This window comes from Pseudorca crassidens, chromosome 3 (assembly GCF_039906515.1).
Source record: "Pseudorca crassidens isolate mPseCra1 chromosome 3, mPseCra1.hap1, whole genome shotgun sequence".
In the NCBI taxonomy this organism is placed as follows: domain Eukaryota; kingdom Metazoa; phylum Chordata; class Mammalia; order Artiodactyla; family Delphinidae; genus Pseudorca; species Pseudorca crassidens.
Genome location: NC_090298.1, coordinates 58927056 through 58949793, shown reverse-complemented (window position 1 = coordinate 58949793; position 22738 = coordinate 58927056). Strand labels below are relative to the sequence as shown.

General features: G+C 39.4%; 1 protein-coding gene across 4 annotated transcripts in view; it reads right to left on the bottom strand.

Moving 5' to 3' along the window:
• The window catches only part of HEXB (hexosaminidase subunit beta), a 54950-nt gene that overhangs the window by 19874 nt on the left and 12338 nt on the right, over positions 1-22738 (bottom strand). For 3 of the 4 annotated variants that reach the window (XM_067731008.1, XM_067731007.1, XM_067731006.1), the window contains exons 4-6: positions 20345-20391; positions 19959-20069; positions 1274-1375 (exon numbers count right to left, since the gene is read on the bottom strand). In XM_067731008.1, coding sequence (XP_067587109.1) covers positions 1274-1375; positions 19959-20069; positions 20345-20391 — 260 coding nt within the window. The remainder of the gene's footprint in view (positions 1-1273; positions 1376-19958; positions 20070-20344; positions 20392-22738) is intronic. The other variant, XM_067731009.1, reaches the window with a different exon arrangement.

Below are 22738 nucleotides of genomic sequence, written 5' to 3'. Positions count from 1 at the left end.
TGCCACAGAGCGGCTAAGCCCGTGAGCCATGGCCGCTGAGCCTGCGCGTCCGGAGCCTGTGCTCCGCAACGGGAGAGGCCACAGCAGTGAGAGGCCCGCGTACCGCAAAAAAAAAAAAAAGAGAACAGACATATTAACTGACCACAATGTATGGACCTTATTTGCATCCAAATGCAAATAAATTTTTCTTGAAAAAGGCACTTGGGGAAAAACGAATGATGACTGGCTATCTGGATTATTGCTATTTTCTTAGCGGTGATAACGAACTATAACTTTTTAAACAGGCCTTTTTAACCAATAAGATATGATGTCTGGGATTACCTTCAAAATAATGGAGGGGGTATAGGTGATACAAGACTGGCCATTACTTGATTACTGAGGCTAACTGATAAGGAAATGGGAATTCATTAAATTCTACTTCTGTATATGTTTGAAGTTTTCCATATTAAAAGCAAACAACAACAGGAGTGCTGCTAGGATTTCAACCTAAACTACATCAAAGCCTTGGAGAAAGTTCTGGAATTGTGGCCAGAGGACAAAATTTAGGGTCTTGGCTCTGCCTCTTCCTAACTACAACTTTGGATGAGACATACAGCTTCTCTTGGCTGTCAGTGACTGGCCTTGTACTAGAGGGGGATTCAACTAGATGGTATCGAGGCTCACTCCCAGCTTCCCTGGTCTGTAATACAGTGAATCTGAACACTCCTAAGACCACCATTATTTTCCAAGAAGGAGCCGTTATCTGTAAGATTCCCTGTTTCATATAGTTTTTCAGAGAGAAAAGAAGTTGTCATTTATAGAATTCAAAACAATTCTGTTTGAAACAAATATACAGTTGGACTACTTGGTAAATATAATTACTTAACCTTATGTTAATCACGAATGCTTCAGGTCTGCTACATTCATTAAGGTTTTTAAATTTTTATTTGTATAGCCCCTAGAGATTGTTTACATTTACGATAACATAACAATTACAAAACCACAACAGTTTTGTGGATCTAAAATGCTCAGCAGAAGCCTATTAAAAACATTTAAAACCACAAATATCTTCTCTTTTTTTTTTTTTGGCCTCACTGACCAGGGATCTAACCCACACCCCCTGCAGTGGAAGCATGGAGTCTTAACCACTGGACCGCCAGGGAAGTCCCCCAAATATCTAACTTTTATACTTCAATTCTATCCATAAGAAGAAACATTTAAGCTGCAAACTTCTAATGAAACTATACCCAAATTTTTTTTTTGTATACCAACAACAATAACATGAATAACTCACTTTTTGGCTTAATCCAGGAAAAGTGATGCTCTGATAAGGGAAAGACGGGTCATCTACTATGTGCCAGTGGAGAACATTAAACTTATTAAAAGCCATGGCATCCTGCAAGCAAACATGTTAAAAATGTATATACCTTAAAACCACAATGAGATTATCAGCTCACGCTGTCAGAATGGCTATCATCAAAAAGAACACAACAGATGTTGGTGAGGGTGTGGAGAAAAGGGAACCCTTGTACACCGTTAGTGGGAATATAAATTGGTGTAGCCACTGTGGAAAACAGTTTGGAGGTTTCTCAAAAAACTAAAAATAAAGCTACCATATGACCCAGCAATCCCCACTCACTCCTGGGTATACATACCTGAAAAAAACACTAATTTGAAAAGATACATGCACCCCAATATTCGTAGCAGCATTATTTACAATTGCCAAGATGTGGAAGCAAGCTACGTATCCATCAACAGATGAATGGACAAAGATGTGGTGTATATATATACAATGGAATACTATTCAGCAATAAAAAAAAATTTTGCTGTCTGCAACAAGATGGATGGACTTGGAGGGCATTATGCTAAGTAAAGTCAGTCAGACAGAAAGATATGTATGATATCACTTATATGTGGAATCTAAAAAATACAACTAGTGAATAACAAAAATGGAAGCAGATTCACAGATAAAGAGAACAAACCCAGTGGGGAGAGAAGGAAAAAAAAATTACCACAGATATATTATACAATCCAATTTACTTATCTGCATCCAGGATTATTTCCAATGTGTCTGTTTCCTTTTAAAATTTTTTCAACAAGGGTGAAGAAATATGTGTTGATGTGAAGAAGTATAAATTCCTTATCTTCTTTACATGGCATGTTGCTTTTCAAAAAGCCTATACAGAATTCTTATTTATTCTAAACAGTAAGCTATAATAACTTTGCCCTATGGGAAGGGAGCAAGCTTCTAAATTTCCAGTAAGTATTTAGGGGTTAGCCAAGAATGGAAAATAGCTCTTGGCTACCACTACTACTGTGTTTGGGAATGCAGCAGAGGAAAAATGGGACTTGTAATTCCCACAATTCTGAGATTTGAGTGCCAACCCTTCCTTACAGATGAAAGAAATTCAGTACAAACACAGTACAGTTCTAATTAAAATTCTCAAATTTGGGGGGAAATTGACATTGATTTTATGTACACTCTTTAGGAATAAACAATATGCATATAAAATATAAAAGACTATATGAAGAAGATGAAAAATGATAAGGGGAGAGATTTGCCCTATCAGAGAATCAAAACTTATAGCCTCCCTTCTCCTTATGATGTGGCCAAGATGGCAGAGCAGGAAGACCCTCCTGCTCACCTCCTGCCACAGACACACCAAAATTACAACTATTAACAGAGCAATTATTGATGAGAATGACCACCTGAAAACTAGCAGAAAAGATTTTTCCACAACTAACAGTATAAAGAAGAAACCACAAGGAGAGACCCACACCCCAGACTACGTGACCCACAAATGGGAGGATATCACAGTTGCAGAGGTTCTCCCCAAGGAGTGAGGAATCTGAGCCCACATCAGGCTCTGTAGCCTGGGGTCCAACACCAGGAAAACGAGCCCCCCAAAACATCTGGCTTTGAAGGACAGCAGGGCTTGCATATGGATGAGCTGGCAGGCTTAGGAAACAGATTGTGCTCTTAAAAAGCATATGTAGATTCTTCCTCCAGTGTGGGAGGACGAGGAGTTCGCATCTCCCCACAACTAGGGCACCTGGCAGATGTTGGTGGGGGACCTCGATACCCAAGGAGATGGGAACCCCCCAGCAACCGGGTAGGACATGTGGGGGAGTGAGGGGGGAGGAGAAGTGGAGGCCGGACAGGACAGGCACCCCTGAGGGGTGGATGGGAGAGGGCAGGGGTTCCCACACCTGGAGGGACCCTCAGGGGCTTGGAGGATCAGTGGGGAGCATGCCTAGTGTTTCCCTGCCCAATCAGGTCTGGGTAAGCCTGCTGGGCTCCCGGGCCAGGGCCTCCACTCTCTGAGGCCCCCTCCAGGCCGCGAGGTTCCTAGGGGTGTAGGACAGAGGCGGGAAGAGGCCCTCTGGAATCGGAGGATCAGGGGAGATGCGGAAGGCGTTTCCCCCACCCACTCAGGCCCTGGGAAGCCTGCTGGGCTCCTGGGCCTGGTCCTCTGTTCTCCAGGGCCTCCTTGGGCCTCGCAGGTCCTAGGGGTGTGGGAGGGAGGGAGGAGCGGGGAAGAGGAGGCCGATGGTGGCGGGGGGAACCCCCAGGACCAGAGGATCAGGGGAGGCCCAGCGGGCATTTCCCCTGCCCACTCGGGCCCAGGGAGCCTGCTGGAGTCCCAGACCTGGTCCTCCGCCCTCAAGGCCAGAGGCACCCCTGGGCCCCTCTTGCTGCATAGAACCTAAGCTTCACCCCCGAAGGGCCTTTTCAGCCCAGTGGGTCCTAAGCATAGGCCCTGCCCACCAACTAAACCTTGCCTCCCACAGCCAAGGCCTTTTCCACCTTTTTGTTCCCTCCTCTTTTTTTGCTTTTTTACTTTCCAGTTGTTGTTTCACCCATATTTTTATATGTTTATTTTTTTCTAACGTATCTCTTAGTTTTCTAATCTTATTTTCTTTTTTACTCTGTTATTCTTCAGCTCCTTTTTTTTTTTTTTGCCACCCTGCATGGCTTGCAGGATCTTGGTTCACAAGCTGGGGGTCGTGCCTGAGCTCCTGTGGTAGGAGCTCCAAGTCTGAACCACTGGACCAACAGAGGACCTCAGACCCCAGAGAATAACTCACTGGAGTGAGGTCTCTCAGAGGTCCTCACCTTGGCACCAGGACTCAGCTCTACCCAATAGCCTACAAACTCCAGTGCTGGAAACCTCAGGCTAAACAACCAGTAACATAGGAACACAATCCCACCCCAGAAAAAAAAAAAAAGAGATGACAAAAAAATATGTCACAGATGAAGGAGCAAGGTAGAAACCTACAAGACCAAATAAATGAAGAGGAAATAGGCAACCGACCTGAAAAAGAATTCAGAGTAATGTCAGTAAAGATGATCCAGAATCTCGGAAACAGAATGGAGGCATGGATTGAGAAACTACAAGAAATGTTTAACAAAGATCTAGAAGAACTAAACAAATAAACAGAGATGAACAACACAATAACTGAAATGAAAAATACACTAGAAGGCATCAATAACAAAATAACTGAGGCAAAAGAACGAATAAGTGAACTAGAAGACAGAATGGTGGAAATAACTGCCAAGGAGCAGAATAAAGAAAAAGGAATGAAAAGAACTGAAGACAATCTCAGAGAACTCTGGGACAACACTGAACACACCAACATTCGATTTACAGGGGTCCCAGAAAAAGAAGAGAAAAAGAAAGGGTCTGAGAAAATATTCTAAGAGATTATAGTGGAAAACTTTCCCAACATGGGAAAGGAAATAATCACCCAAGTCCAGGAAGCACAGAGAGTCCCATACAGGATAAACCCTAGGAAAAACACACCAAGACACACGTAATCAAACAAACAAAAATTAAATTCAAAGAAGAAGTATTAAAAGCAGCAAGGGAAAAGGAAAATATAACATACAAAGGAATCCCTACAAAGTTATCAGCTGATTTTTCAGGAGAAACTCTGCAGGCCAGGAGGGAGTGGCAGGATATACTTAAAGTGATGAAAGACAAAAACCTACAGCCAAGATTACCCAGGAAGGATCTCATTCAAATTTGACAGAGAAATCAAAAGCTTTACAAACAAGCAAAAACTAAGAGAATTCAGCACCACCAAACCAGCTTTACAACAACTGCTAAAGGAACTTCTCTAGGCAAAAAACATGAGAGAAGAAAAAGACCCAGAAAACAAACCCAAAACAATTAAGAAAATGGTAATAGGAACATACATATCAATAATAACCTTGAATATAAATGGATTAAATGCTCCAACCAAAAGACACAGACTGGCTGAATGGATACAAAAACAAGACCCATATATATGCTGTCTACAAGAGACCCACTTCAGACCTAGGGACACATACAGGTTGAAACTGAAGGGATAGAAAAAAGATATTCCATGCAAATGGAAATCAAGACAGTTGGAGTAGTAATAATCTTATCAGATAAAACAGACTTTAAAATAAAGACTGTTACAAGAGATAAGAAAGGATACTACATAATGATCAAGGGATCAATCCAAGAAGAAGACATAACAATTATAAATATTTATGCACCCAACATAGGACCACCTCAATACATAAGGCAAATGCTAACAAGCATAAAAGGGGAAAGAGACAGTAACACAATAAGAGTAGTGAATTTTAACACCCCACTTACACCAATGGACAAATCGTCCAAACAAAATATATAAGGAAGCACAAGGTTTAAATGACACAATAGACCAGACAGATTTAATTAATATTTATAGGACATTCCACCTGAAAGTGGCAGAATACACTTTCTTCTCAAGTGCACAGGGAACATTCTCCAGGATAGATCACACCTTGGGTCACAAATCAAGCCTCAGGAAATTTAAGAAAACTGAAATCATATCAAGCATCTTTTCTGACCACAATGCTATGAAACTGGAAATCAATTACAGGAAAAAAAACTGTAAAAAACACAAACATATGGAGGCTAAACAGTACACTACTAAATAACCAAGAGATCACTGAAGAAATCAAAGGAGAAATTAAAAATTACATAGAAACAAATGACAATGAAAACACGACAACCCAAAAACCTATGGGACACAGCAAAAGCAGTTTTAAGAGGGAAGTTTATAGCAATTCAATCTCACCTCAAGAAACAATCCCAAATAAACAATCTAAACTTACACCTAAAGCAACTAGAGAAAGAACAAAGAAAACCCAAAGTCAGTAGAAGGAAAGAAATCATAAAGATCAGAATAGAAATAAGTGAAATAGAAACAAAGAAAACAATAGCACAGAAAAATAAAACTAAAAGTTGGTTCTTTGAGAAGAAAAACAAAATTGATAAACCTTTAGCCAGGCTCATCAAGAAAAAAAAGGAGAGGATGCAAATCAATAAAACTAGAAATGAAAAAGGAGAAATCACAACTGACACCAGAGAAATACAAAGGATTATAAGAGATTACTACAAACAACTATATGCTAATAAAATGGACAACCACGAAGAAATGGACAAATTCTTGGAAAGGTACAATTTTCCAAAGACTAAACCAGGAAGAATTAGAAAATATAAACAGACCAATCACAAGTAATGAAATTGAAACTATAATTAAAAATCTTCCAACAAAGTCCAGGACCAGATGGATTCACAGGTGAATTCTATCAAACATTTACAGAAGAGCTAACACCTATCCTTCTCAAACTCTTCAAAAAACTGCAGAGGGAAGAACACTCCCAAATTCATTCTACGAGGCCACCATCACCCTGATACCAAAACCAGACAAAGATATAAAAAAAAATTACCAATCAACATCACTGATGAACATAGATGCAAAAATCCTCAACAAAATACTAGCAAACAGAATCCAACAACACATTAAAAGTATACACCATGATCAAGTGGGATTTATCCCAGGAATGCAAGGATTCTTCAATATACACAAACCAATCCATGTGATACACCATATTAGTAAATTAAAGAATAAAAACCACATGATCATCTTAATAAATGCAGAAAAAGCTTTTGACAAAATTTAACACCCATTTATGTTAAAAACTCTCCATAAAATGGGCATAGAGGCAACCTACCTCAACATAATAAAAGCCATATTTGACAAAACCCACAGCAAACACCTTTCTTAATGGTGAAAAACTGAAAGCATTTCCACTACGATCAGGAACAAGACAAGGATGTCCACTCTCGCCACTCTTATTCAATGTAGTTTTGGAGGTCCTAGCCATGGCAATCAGAGAAGAAAAAGAAATAAAAGGGATACAAATTGGAAAAGAAGTAAAACTCTCACTGTTTGCAGATGACATGATACTACACATAGAAAATCCTAAAGATGCCACCAGAAAACTACTAGAACTAATCAATGATTTTGGTAAGGTTGCAGGATACAAAATTAATGCACAGAAATCTCTTACATTCCTATACACTAACAACAAAAAATCAGAAAAAGAAATTAAGGAAACAATCCCATTTACTATCATGACAAAAAGAACAAAATACCTAGGAATAAACCTACCTAAGGAGGCAAAAGACTTATACTCAGAAAATGATAAAACACTGATGAAAGAAATCAAAGATGACATAAACAGAGAAACATACCATGTTCTTGGACTGGAAGAATCAATATTGTGAAAATGACTATACTACCCAAAGAAATCTGCAGATTCAATTCAATCCCTATCAAACTACCAATGGCATTCTTCAAAGAACTAGAACAAAATTTTACAATTTGTATGGAAACACAAAAGACACCAAACAGCCAGAGCAATCTTGAGAAAGAAAAGTGGAGCTGGAGGAATCAGGCTCCCCGATTTCAAAGTATACTACAAAGCTACAGTAATCAAGACAGTGCGGTACTGGCACAAAATGAGACACATAGATCAATGGAGCAAGATAGAAAGCCCAGAGATAAACCCACAGACATATGGCCACCTTATTTATGACAAAGGAGGCAAGAACATATGATGGAGAAAAGACAGCCTCTTGAATAAGTGGTGCTGGGAAAACTGGATAGATACATGTAAAAGAATGAAATTAGAACGCTACCTAACACCATACACAAAAATAAACTCAAAATGCATTAAAGACCTAAATGTAAGACCAGACACTATAAAACTCTTAGAGGAAAACATAGGAAAAACACTCTTTGACATAAATCATAGCAAGATCTTTTTTGACCCACCTCCTAAAGTAATGAAAGTAAAAACAAAAATAAACAAATGGTACCTAATGAAACTTAAAAGCTTTTGCACAGCAAAGGAAACCATAAACAACCGAAAAGACAACCCTCAGAATGGGAGAAAATATTTGCAAATAAAGCAACTGACAAAGGATTAATCTCCAAAATATACAAACAGCTCATGGAGCTCAACAGCAAAAAAACAACCCAATTTAAAAATGGGCGGGGCTTCCCAGGTGGCGCAATGATTGAGAGTCCGCCTGCAGATGCAGGGGACACGGGTTCGTGCCCCGGTCCTGGAAGATCCCACATGCCACAGAGCGGCTAGGCCCGTGAGCCATGGCCGCTGAGCCTGCGCGTCCGAAGCCTGTGCTCCACAACAGGAGAGGCCACAACAGTAAGAGGCCCGCATACCGCAAAAAATAAAAAATAAAATAAAAAATGGGCGGAAGACCTAAATAGACATTTCTCCAAAGAAGACATACAGATGGCCAAGAGGCACGTGAAAAGATGCTCAACATCACTAATTATTAGAGAAATGCAAATCAAAACTACAATGAGGTATCACCTCACACCAGTCAGAATGGCCACCATCAAATGCTGGAGAGGGTGTGGAGAAAAGGGAACCCTTTTGCACACCGGTGGGAATGTAAATTGATATAGCCACTATAGAGAACAGTATGGAGGTTCCTTAAAAAACTAAAAATAGAACTACCATACCACCCAGCAATCCCACTACTGGGCATATACCCTGAGAAAACCATAATTCAAAAGGACACATGTACCCCAATGTTCACTGCAGCACTATTTACAATAGCCAGGACATGTAAACAACCTAAATGTCCAACAACAGATGAATGGATAAAGAAGATGTGGTACATATATACAATGGAATATTACTCAGCCATAAAAAGTAACGAAATTGGGTCATTTGTAGAGACGTGAATGGACCTAGAGTCTGTGATACAGAGTGAAGTAAGCCAGAAAGAGAAAACCAAATATCATATATTAACACATATATATGGAATCTAGAAAAAATGGTACAAATGAACCTATTTGTAGGGCAGGAATAGAGTCATAGACATAGAGAACAGACATGTGGACATAGGGAGGGGAAAGGGACGGTGTGACAAATTGGGAGATTAGGTTTGACATAAATACACTACCATGTGTAAAACATAGCTAGTGGGAACCTGCTGTACAGCACAGAGGGCTCAGCTCGGTGCTCTGTGATGTCCTAGATGGGTGGGATGGGGAGGGCAGGAGGGAGATCCAAGAGGGAGGGGATATGGGTATACATGTGGCTGATTTGCTCCCTTGCACAGCAGAAGCTAACACAACATTGTAAAACATTTATCCTCCAATTAAAAAACAAAACAAAACACATTTAAAACCTTACAGGCTCTGAGTCCCAAGTCAGAGGCAGTAATTTGTAAGGAGCCTGGGTCAGACCCACTTGCTGATCTAGCCTCTCAGAGAGGCAGGAGACAACTGGGACTCCCCCCTGGGAACAAAGACACTGGAGAGAACGACTTCAGGGAGCTTGTTGTACCACGAGGACAGTGGTGCTGTCAAGTGCTATCTTGGAGTCCTCCCTCTAGACTATCAGCCAGGGGCTTACTTGCCCACCAACAGGCCAGCACCAGTCCCAGGAACCGTGGTCCCCATAGCCAGCTGCCCCAAGACCCAGCTCTGCCCACCCACAGGGCAGCAGCCACCATAGGAGGCAGGGCCTGACAGCCAACTGGTCCAGGGGCCAGCCCTACCTACCAGTGTACTCATAGTAGTCAGCTGTACCACAACAGAAGGGCCCATGCAGCCCACATAGGGGACACCCCTAGAGGTGGCTCTGGTGACCACAGAGGAGTGCACTGCTGGGCCCCATAGGACATCTCCTACATAAGGCCACTTCTGCAATATTGAAAAATGTAGCTGACCTACCTAATACACAGAAATAAACAGAGAATTAGGCAAAATGTGGATACAGAGGAATATGTTCTAAACAAAGAAACAAGACAAAACTCCAGAAAAGGAACTAAACGAAGTAGAGAGAAGCAATCTACCCAAAAAAGAGTTCAAGGTAATGATCATAAAGATGCTCGCTGCACCTAAGAATGAATGAACACAGAATTTTAATAGACAGTTGGAAAAATAAAGATGAACCAAAAAGCTACAGAACATAGTAAATGAAATTTAAAATACACTACATGGAATCAAGAATAGATTTGTAGATAGAGAGGAACAGATCAGCAAACTAGAAGACAGAGTAGTGGAAATCGGCCAAGTTGAACAGAAAAAATTTTTAAATGAGGATAGTGTAAGAGACCTCTGGGACAACATCAAGGATAACAACATACACACTATAGGGGTCCCAGAAGGAGAAGAGAGACAGGGGCAGAGAATGTATTTCAGAAATAATAGCTGAAAACTTCCCTAATCTGGAAAAAAACACCAGACATACAGTCCAGGAAGACAGAGAATCTCAAACAGGGTCACCCAAAGACAACCACACTGAAATACACTGCAATTAAAATGGCAAAAATTAAGGACAGAGAATCTGAAAAGCAGCCAGAGAAAAGCAGCTAGTTACTTCCCAGGGAACTCCCATAAGACTGTCAGCTGACTTTTCAGGAGAAGCTGTGCAGGCCAGAAGGAGTGGCATGACATATTCAGTGATGAAAGGTAAAAAACTTACAACCAAGAATATTCTACCCAGCAAGACTATCATTCAAAGTTGAAGGAGAGAGAGTTCTACAGACAAGTGAAAACTAAAAGAGTTCAGCACCACGAAACCAACTTTACAAGAAATGTTAAAAAGACTTTTCTAAGCAGAAAAGACCACAACTAGCGAGCCGCGGCTAAAAGCATGGACCCCAGGGACGGGCAGGAGATGCTAAGGCTGCTGCTGCTGCCACCAAGGGGCCTGTGTGCGAGCACAGGTCACTACCCACACCCCTCTTCCGCGGAGCCTGTGCAGCCCTCCACTGCCAGGTTCCCAGGATCCAGGGACAACTTCACTGGGAGAACGCACAGCGGGCCTCAGGCTGGTGCAACGTCATGCTGGCCTCTGCCGCCGCAGGCCCGCCCAGCACGCAGTGCCGCCCACCCCCCGCAGTGAGCCAGAGCCTCTGAATCAGCGGCTCCTTTAACCCCGTCCTGTCTGAGCAAAAAACAGACGCCCTCCAGCGACCTACACGCAGAGGCGGGGCCAAACAGAACAAAGAAGAGAAAGGGAAATCTCTCCCAGCAGCCTCAGAAGCAGCGGATTAAAGCTCCACAATCAACTTGATGTACCCTGCATCTGTGGAATACATGAATACACAACGAATCATCCCAAATTGAGGAGGTGGGCTTCGAGAGCAAGATATAAGATATTTTCCCCTTTTCCTCTTTTTGTGAATGTGTATGTGTATGCCTCTGTGTGAGATCTCTGTATAGTTTTGCTTGCACCATTTGTCCTAGGGTTCTATCGGTCCATAGTTTTTTTTTTAAATTTTTTTCTTAATAATTAATTATAATTTTAATAACTTTATTATACTTTACCTTCTTTTCTTTCTTTCTTTCCTAACTTCCTTCCTTCCTTCCCTCCTTTAGACAACGAATCATCCCAAATTGAGGAGGTGGTCTCTGAGTGCAAGATTTATGATTTTTTCCCCTTTACCTCTTTTTGTTGACAGTGTATGTGTATGCTTCTGTGTAAGATTTTGTCTGTATAGCTTTGCTTCCAACATTTGTCCTAAGGTTCTATCCGTCCCTTTTTTTTCTAAATAATTATTTTTTAATTCAATAACTTAATTATACTTTATTTTATTTTACTGTATCTTCTTTCTATTTTCCTTCCTTCCCTCCTTCCTTCCTCCCTCCCTCCCTCCTTTCTTTCCTTCTTGCCTTCTTTCCTTCTTTGCTTCTTTCTCTTTTCTTTCTTTCTTCCTTCCTTCCTTCCTTCCCTCCTGCCTTCCTTCCTTCCCTCCTTTCTTTCTTTCTTTCTTCATACTTCTACTAATTCTCTCTACTTTTTCTCCCTTTTATTCTGAGCCGTGTGGATGAAAGGTTCTTGGTGCTCCAGCCAGGAGTCAAGGCTCTGCCTCTGAGGTAGGAGAGCCAACTTCAGGACACTGGTCCACAAGAGACCTCCCAGCTCCACATAATATCAAATGGCGAAAATCTCCCAGAGACCTCCATCTTAACACCAGCACCCAGCTTCACTCAACGACCAGCAAGCTACAGTGCTGGACAACCTATGCCAAACAAATAGCAAAACAGGAACACAACCCCACCCATTAGCAGAGAGGCTGCCTAAAATCATAATAAGGCCACAGACACCCCAAAACACACCACCAGACGTGAACCTGTCCACTAGAGAGACAAGATCCAGCCTCATCCACCACAACACAGGCACTAGTCCTCTCCACCAGGAAGCCTACACAACTCACTGAACCAACCTTAGCCACTGGGGACAGACACCAAAAACAACGGGAACTACGAACCTGCAGCCTGCAAAAAGGAGACCCCAAACACAGTAAGATAAGCAAAATGAGAAGACAGAAAAACACACAGCAGATAAAGGAGCAAGATAAAAATGCACCAGACCTAACAAATGAAGAGGAAATAGGCAGTCTACCTCAGAAAGAATTCAGAATAATGATAGTAAAGATGATCCAAAATCTTGGAAATAGAATAGACAAAATGCAAGAATCAGTTAACAAGGACGTAGAAGAACTAAAGATGAAACAAACAATGATGAACAACACAATAAATGAAATGAAAAATACTCTAGATGGGATCAATAGCAGAATAACTGAGGCAGAAGAACAGATAAGTGACCTGGAAGATAAAATAGTGGAAATAACTACTGCAGAGCAGAATAAAGAAAAAAGAATGAAAAGAACTGAGGACAGTCTCAGAGACCTCTGGGACAACATTAAACACACCAACATTCGAATTATAGGGGTTCCAGAAGAAGAAGAGAAAAAGAAAGGGACTGAGAAAATATTTGAAGAGATTATAGTTGAAAATTTCCCTAATATGGGAAAGGAAACAGTTAATCAAGTCCAGGAAGCACAGAGAGTCCCATACAGAATAAATACAAGGAGAAATACGCCAAGACACATATTAATCAAACTGTCAAAAATTAAATACAAAGAAAGCATATTAAAAGCAGCAAGGGAAAAACAACAAATAACACAAGGGAATCCCCATAAGGTTAACAGCTGATCTCTCAGCAGAAACCCTACAAGCCAGAAGGGAGTGGCAGGACATACTGAAAGTGATGAAGGAGAAAAACCTGCAGCCAAGACTACTCTACCCAGCAAGGATCTCATTCAGATTTGATGGAGAAATTAAAACCTTTACAGACAAGCAAAAGCTGAGAGAGTTCAGTACAACCAAACCAGCTTTACAACAAATGCTAAAGGAACTTCTCTAGACAAGAAACACAAGAGAAGGAAAAGACCTATAATAACGAACCCAAAACAATTTAGAAAATGGGAATAGGAACGTACATATCGATAATTACCTTAAATGTAAATGGATTAAAAGCTCCAACCAAAAGACATAGACTGGCTGAATGGATACAAAAACAAGACCCTTATATATGCTGTCTACAAGAGAACCACTTCAGACCTAGAGACACATACAGACTGAAAGTAAGGGGATGGAAAAAGATATTCCACGCAAATGGAAACCAAAAGAAAGCTGGAGTAGCAATTCTCATATCAGACAAAATAGACTTTAAAATAAGGACTATTAGAAGAGACAAAGAAGGACACTACATAATGATCAAGGGATCAATCCAAGAAGAAGATATAACAATTATAAATATTTATGCACCCAACATAGGACCACCTCAATACATAAGGCAAATGCTAACAGCCATAAAAGGGGAAATCAACAGTAACACATTCATAGTAGGGGACTTTAACACCCCACTTTCACCCATGGACAGATCATCAAAAATGAAAATAAATAAGGGAACACAAGCTTTAAATGATACATTAAACAAGATGGACTTAATTGATATTTATAGGACACTCGTTCCAAAAACAACAGAATACACATTTTTCTCAAGTGCTCATGGAACATTCTCCAGGATAGATCATATCTTGGGTCACAAATCAAGCCTTGGTAAATTTAAGAAAATTGAAATTGTATCAAGTATCTTTTCCGACCACAACACCATGAGACTAGATATCAATTACAGGAAAAGATCTGTAAAAAATATAAACACATTGAGGCTAAACAATACACTACTTAATAATGGAGTGATCACTGAAGAAATCAGAGAGAAAATAAAAAATACCTAGAAACAAATGACAATGGAGACACGACGACCCAAAACCTATCGGATGCAGCAAAAGCAGTTCTAATGGGGAAGTTTATAGCAATACAAGCCCACCTTAAGAAGCAGGAAACATCTCGAATAAACAACCTAACCTTGCACCTCAAGCAATTAGAGAAAGAAGAACAAAAAAACCCTAAAGCTAGCAGAAGGAAAGAAATCATAAAAATCAGATCAGAAATAAATGAAAAAGAAATGAAGGAAACAATAGCACAGATCAATAAAACTAAAAGCTGGTTCTTTGAGAAGATATACAAAATAGATAAACCACTAGCCAGACTCATCAGGAAAAAAAGGGAGAAGAATCAAATCAATAGAATTAGAAATGAAAAAGGAGAAGTAACAACACTGCAGAAATAAAAAAGATCATGAGAGATTACTACAAGCAACTCTATGCCAATAAAATGGACAATCTGGAAGAAATGGACAAATTCTTAGAAATGCACAACCTGCCAAGGCTGAATCAGGAAGAAATAGAAAATATGAACAGACCAATCACAAGCACTGAAATTGAAACTGTGATTAAAAATCTTCCAACAAACAAAAGCCCAGAACCAGATGGTTTCACAGGCTAATTCTATCAAACATTTAGAGAAGAGCTAACACCTATCCTTCTCAAACTCTTCCAAAATATAGCAGAGGGAGGAACACTCCCAAATTCCTTCTACGAGGCCACCATCACCTTGATACCAAAATCAGACAAGGATGTCACAAAGAAAGAAAACTACAGGCCAATATCACTGATGAACATAGATGCAAAAATCCTCAACAAAATACTAGCAAACAGAATCCAACAGCACATTAAAAGGATCATACACCATGATCAAGTGGGGTTTATTCTGGGAATGCAAGGATTCTTCAATATATGCAAATCAATCAACGTGATACACCATATTAACAAATTGAAGGAGAAAAAACATATGATGATCTCAATAGATGCAGAGAAAGCTTTTGACAAAATTCAACACCCATTTATGATAAAAACCCTGCAGAAAGTAGGCATAGAGGGAACTTTCCTCAACATAATAAAGGCCATATATGACAAACCCACAGCCAACATCGTCCTCAATGGTGAAAAACTGAAAGCATTTCCACTAAGATCAGGAACAAGACAAGGTTGCCCACTCTCACCACTATTATTCAACATAGTTTTGGAAGTTTTAGCCACAGCAATCAGAAGAAAAGGAAATAAAAGGAATCCAAATCGGAAGAGAAGAAGTAAAGCTGTCACTGTTTGTAGATGACATGATACTATACATAGAGAATCCTAAAGATGCTACCAGAAAACTACTAGAGCTAATCAATGACTTTCGTAAAGTAGCAGGATACAAAATTAATGCACAGAAATCTCTGGCATTCCTATACACTACTGATGAAAAATCTGAAAGTGAAATCAAGAAAACACTCCCATTTACCACTGCAACAAAAAGAATAAAATATCTAGGAATAAACCTACCTAAGGAGACAAAAGACCTGTATGCAGAAAATTATAAGACACTGATGAAAGAAATTAAAGATGATACAAATAGATGGAGAGATATATCATGTTCCTGGATTGCAAGAATCAACATTGTGAAAATGACTCTATTTCCCAAAGCAATCTATAGATTCAATGTAATCCCTATCAAACTACCACTGGCATTTTTCACAGAACTAGAACAAAAAATTTCGCAATTTGTATGGAAACACAAAAGACCCCGAATAGCCAAAGCAATCTTGAGAACGAAAAAAGGAGCTGGAGGAATCAGGCTCCCTGACCTCAGACTATACTACAAAGCTACAGTAATCAAGACAGTATGGTACTGGCACAAAAACATATAGATAGATCAATGGAACAGGATAGAAAGCCCAGAGATAAACCCACGCACATATGGACATCTTATCTTTGATAAAGGAGGCAGGAATGTATAGTGGAGAAAGGACAGCCTCTTCAATAAGTGGTCCTGGGAAAACTGGACAGATACATGTAAAAGTATGAGATTAGATCACTCCCTAACACCATACACAAAAATAAGCTCAAAATGGATTAAAGACCTAAATGTAAGGCCAGACACTTTCAAACTCTTAGAGGAAAACATAGGCAGAACACTCTATGACATAAATCACAGCAAGATCCTTTCTGACCCACCTCCTAGAGTAATGGAACTAAAACCAAAAATAAACAAATGGGACCTAATGAAACTTCAAAACTTTCGCACAGCACAGGAAACCATAAACAAGACCAAAAGACAACCCTCAGAATGGGAGAAAATATTTGCAAATGAAGCAACTGACAAAGGATTAATCTCCAAAATTTACAAGCAGCTCATGCAGCTCAGTAACAAAAAAACAAACAACCCAATCCAAAAATGGGCAGAAGACCTAAATAGACATTTCTCCAAAGAAGATATACAGACTGCCAACAAACACATGAAAGAATGCTCAACATCATTAATCATTAGAGAAATGCAAATCAAAACTACAATGAGATATTATCTCACACCAGTCAGAATGGCCATCACCAAAAAATCTAGAAACAATAAATGCTGGAGAGGGTGTGGAGAAAAGGGAACCCTCCTGCACTGCTGGTGGGAATGTGAATTGGTACAGCCACTATGGAGAACAGTATTGAGTTTCCTTAAAAAACTACAAATAGAACTACCATATGACCCAGCAATCCCACTACTGGGCATATACCCTGAGAAAAACCAAAATTCAAAAAGAGTCATGTACCAAAATGTTCATTGCAGCACTATTTACAATAGCCTGGAGATGGAAACAACCTAAGTGCCCATCATTGCATGAATGTATAAAGACGATGTGGCACATATATACAATGGAATATTACTCAGCCATAAAAAGAAACGAAATTGAGCTATTTGTAATGAGGTGGATAGACCTAGAGTCTGTCATACAGAGTGAAGTAAGTCAGAAAGAGAAAGACAAATACAGTATGCTAACACATATATATGGAATTTAAGAAAAAAAATGTCATGAAGAACCCAGGGGTGAGACAGGAATAAAGACACAGACCTACTGGAGAACGGACTTGAGGATATGGGGAGGGGGAAGGGTGAGCTGTGACAGGGCGAGAGAGAGTCATGGACATATACACACTAACAAATGTAAGGTAGATAGCTAGTGGGAAGCAGCCGGATGGCACAGGGATATCGGCTCGGTGCTTTGTGACCGCCTGGAGGGGTGGGATAGGGAGGGTGGGAGGGAGGGAGACGCAAGAGGGAAGAGATATGGGAACATATGTATATGTATAACTGATTCACTTTGTTATAAAGCAGAAATTAACACATCACTGTAAAGCAATTATACCCCAATAAAGATGTTAAAAAAAAAAAGACCACCACTAGAAATATGAAAATTACAGAAGGAAAAATATCATTGCTGAAGGCAAACACACAGTAAAGGTAGTAGTAGGTCAATCATCTAAAAAGCTAGTAGGAAGGTTAAAAAACAAAAGTAATAAAAATCATCTATATCCACAATAAGTAGCATAGGGATACAGAAAACAAAAAGATGTAAAATATGATGTCAAAAACATTAAATGTGAGAGGTGGAGTAAAGACGTAGGGCTGTTAGAATGTTTGAACTTAAGAGATCGTCAACTTACAATAATCATGTATATATAACCTAATCATGTATATAAAACTATACATATATATGTATGTATATGTGTATCTCTTTTTATATATAGATACACACACACACACAGTTAACTACAAACCAAAAACCTATTAATAGGTACACACACAAAGCAAGGAATCCGAACGTAACACTAAAGACAGTCATCACATGGCAAGGGAACACAGCAAAAGATGATGAAAGGAACAAACAAGAACTATGAAAACAATCCCAAAACAATTAACAAAATGGCAGTAAGTACATATCCATCAATAATTACTTTAAATGTAATTGGACTGCGGCTTCCCTGGTGGCACAGTGGTTAAGACTCTGAGCTCCCAATGCAGGGGGCCCGGGTTCAATCCCTGGTCAGGGAACTAGATTCCCACATGCATGCCACAAATAAGAGTTCTCATGCCACAACTAAGAAGTCCAGCGCCGCAACTAAGGAGCCTGCGAGATGCAACTAAAGGAGCCCACCTGCTGCAACTAAGACCGGTGCAACCAAACAAATAAATATTTTAAAAAAATTTAAAAGATGATTGGCTCTTTAAAAAAAATGTAATTGGACTAAATTCTCCAATCAAAACACACAGAGACGACTCAGCCATAAAAAAATGAAATCTTGCCTTTGTGACAACATGGATAAATCTAGAGGATATTATGTTAAGTGAAATACATCAGACAGAGAAAGACAAATATCAATGATCTCACTTATATGTGAAATCTAAAAAACAAAACAAAATGAAACAAAAGTAGATTCATAAATACAGAGTGGTTGGCAAGAGGGAGGAGGGTAAGGGGGTGGGGGAAAATAGGTGAAGGGGATTAAGAGGAACAAACCTCCAGCTATACAATAAGTAAGTCAAGGGGATGTAATAATATTGTAATAACTCTGTATGGGGAGAGATGGATACTAGACTTATGATGATCGTTTCATAATGTATGCTAATGTCAAATCATGATTTAGTACACCTGAAACTAACATAATGTTGTATGTCAACTATATTTCCGTAAAAAAAATAAGTCATATTATACGTTAAGGTATTCATTTTTTAAGTTTAAAATGAGATAAATGGGACATAAAAATTTATGTCAATCTTTGGTAAATGAAATTATGGGATCGCTACTTATTTTATGCATATCTATGTTCAAACTCTTTACACTAAGCATATATTTCTTTGATAAAAATTACAATAATGTCTTTTGGAGAAAGAAATTCAGGGTTTTAATGTAAACATAAAAATAATTTTTTTTATAACATAGTGTGTTCATAAATGATCAGGTGAAGGTGCAGAAAAACATGGCCAGAAAACCTCCCGATCCCTACAAACTGGCAGTGATGGTGGGGATGAACCAATGAAAAGAGAAAATAGTTCATGTCTACCTTGCCCCCAAGCTCCCACCACCTGAAGTTCCATATTCCTTTGCAACACTTCCTTAGGTATGAAGCTGCTCTCAGATTCCTTTCTAGGCCACTTTAAAAAAAGTAAGTGGAGATCACAAAATTAAAAACAACTAGAGGTACAATGACCATATATTCCTAACCAGAAGTCTAGACCCATGATTTGACAAATGATTCACAGAGGGCCAGTGGGCACTATTAAAACTGAGTCTTTCTCTTAACAATGCTGACTGAATACTGGTTAAGCCCTTCTCCCACACCAATGAAAACAAGAGAGTGATTCCCTAAGGGAGCCTCCACTTCTTAGTAGAGGAAATATACTTCCCAGGGGAGGGAGGGAAGAAAGCCCAGTGCTTATACTTAGTATATGGAAAATGAATCCCCTGTTCCAACCTGCACAACAGCATATGTAACCAACGTAAAGTAACAACATTAAAGGACACATCTTCAGAACAGACAGTGGATTAAAATAAAATAATTACCTACCAGAGTTTTAAAAATACTCTTAATGGACAGAAAGTGTCTGGATGTATCAATTAAAATTCCTCTATGAGGAAACCTTGGAGAATCTACAATGTTGGATTCATTGACAGTGAACTAAAAGACAAAAGAAAATTTTTATTTATTTTGTCTTAGATAAAATGTGTACTCATTTTATTTATGTAATAAATAAATTATACCTATCTATGCAAGTATTGGATAAAAGATTAATTTAAAACCAACAAAAAGTGTGAAATATACATTTACCAGATAAGATACACACTAGGGGAGAAAAAACATTCAAGAAGTAATAAATAGCTAAAAAGTTTATATTTTTCCTATAGTATTATATCTACCCAATAATGTTAGGAACATAAAATAATCATACTTACAGTCCCATAAAAATCTTGATAAATTAACTGGCTAAAGGTCTCTAAACCTAGGGAAAGTAAAATTTATAATTTATTGCATTAATTTATAAAAGAGAAGATAAAAAATGTATTATCCATACACAGAACCATAAGGAGAAAAGGCAAATAAAATTAAATGTTATACATATACCCTGTAACATATTTTCTAAAATCAAAGCTCAATTTAAAAAAATCCCTGTGCCATCTAATAAAAATGCTTTACTTCATTGTACCCATACCCTTGGTTTTGTCTGAATGATAAACACAAAATAGTGACTTAATAAAACAAAATGCCAGTTCCTTAATACATTTATAGCACTGTAAGAAAGAACTTTTATCATAAAATAGTATAGGCACTTTAGAAGTACCTAAACTTAACAGAGGGCAAAGAGGCTCAGAAAACACCATGAAACTATAGATAAAGGCCCAACTTACAGTGTTTTATTTATACCTGCAAAGACTATCTCCTGACCATTTTTTATTCAAGTGGATTGTTCTCTATATTACAGGCCAACTCCTCTATCTGGCCTTGACTTTACCAAAATTCATCATTCTAGCTGACAACTAAATTGCCAAGGAAAATTTTAACCTAAGAATACAGGCATAGGGACTTGCCCGGTAGTCCAGTGGTAAAGAACCCACTGGACCAATGCAGGGGATGCGGGTTCAATGCCTGGTCATGGAACTAAGATCCCACATGCTGCGGGGCAACTAAGCCCGTGTGCCACAACTACTGAGCCCGCGTGCCGCAACTAGAGAGAGAAAACCTACACGCCACAACTAGAGAGAAACCCATGCGCCGCAACGAAAGATCCCGCATGCCACAACGAAGATCCCGTGTGCCACAACTAAGATCCGATGCAGCCATAAATTTAAAAATATGTACATAAATTTAAAAAAAAAAGAATACAGGCATACCTCATTTTATTGCACTTCACAGATACTGCATTTTTTTACAAATCAAAGGTTTGTGGCAACTCTGCATTGTCAGATGATGATCAATATTTTTTAGCAATAAAGTATTTTTAAATTAAGGTATGTACCTTGTTTTTCTTAGACATAATACTATTGCACACTTAAAAGACTACAGTACAGTGTAAACATAACCTTGATATCCACTGGGAAACCAAAAAATTTGTGTGACTCCCTTTATTGAGATAGACACTTTACTGCAGTGGTCTGGAACCAAACCCACAATATCTCCAAGGTTTGCCTGTAGTTCAAAGTCAAATTAAAGAGAAGATGTGACAACATACCATAGAAATACGAAAGATCACAGGAGACTACTATGACAAACTATATGCCAACAAATCTGACAACTTAGAAGAAATGAATATATTCTGAGAGAGAGAAAACTTACCAAGACTGAATTATGAAGAAACAGAAAATCTGAGCAAACTGATTACTAGGAGATTGTATCAGTAATCAAAAATCTCCCAACAAACAAAAGTCTAGGACCAGAAGGCTTCACTGGTGAATTCTACCAAACATTTAAAAAAGATTTGGGCTTCCCTGGTGGTGCAGTGGTTAAGAGTCCGCCTGCCGATGCAGGGGACACGGGTTTGTGCCCCGGTCTGGGAGGATCCCACATGCCACAGAGCGGCTGGGCCCGTGAGCCATGGCCGCTGAGCCTGCGCGTCCAGAGCCTGTGCTCCGCAACGGGAGAGGCCACAACAATGAGAGGCCCGCAGACCGCAAAGCAAAGAAAAAAAAAAAATTTAATTTTTTGGATGTGACACCAAAAGCAAAGGAAACAAAAGCAAAAATAAACAAGTGGGACTACACCAAAGTAAAAAGCTTCTGCACAGCAAAGGAAATCATCAACAAAATGAAAAGGCAATCTGGGACTTCCCTGGTAGTCCAGTGGGTAACACTCCACGCTCCCAATGCAGGGGGCCCAGGTTCGATCCCTGGTCGGGGCACTAGATCCCACATGCATGCTGCAACTAAGAGTTTGCATGCTGCAACTAAGGATCCCGCATGCCAAAAAGAGGATCCCACGTGCTGCAACTAAGACCCAGTGCAGAATGAATGAATGAATGAATGAATGACAGCCCTTTATCTCCCCCCTCCAAGAAAAATGAAAAGGCAATCTACCAAAGGATGAAGATACTTGCAAATCATATATCTGTTAAGGGGTTCATATATAAAGAACTCATACAACTCAATAGCAAAAAAACAAACAATCCAATTAAAAAATGGGTAGAAGATGTGAACAGATATTTTTTCAAGGAAGACCTACAAATAGCCAACAGATATATGAAAAAGTGTTCCACATCACTAACCATCAGGGAAATGCAAATCAAAGCCACAGTAGGGCTTCCCTGGTGGCGCAGTGGTTCAGAGTCCGCCTGCCGATGCAGGGGACACGGGTTC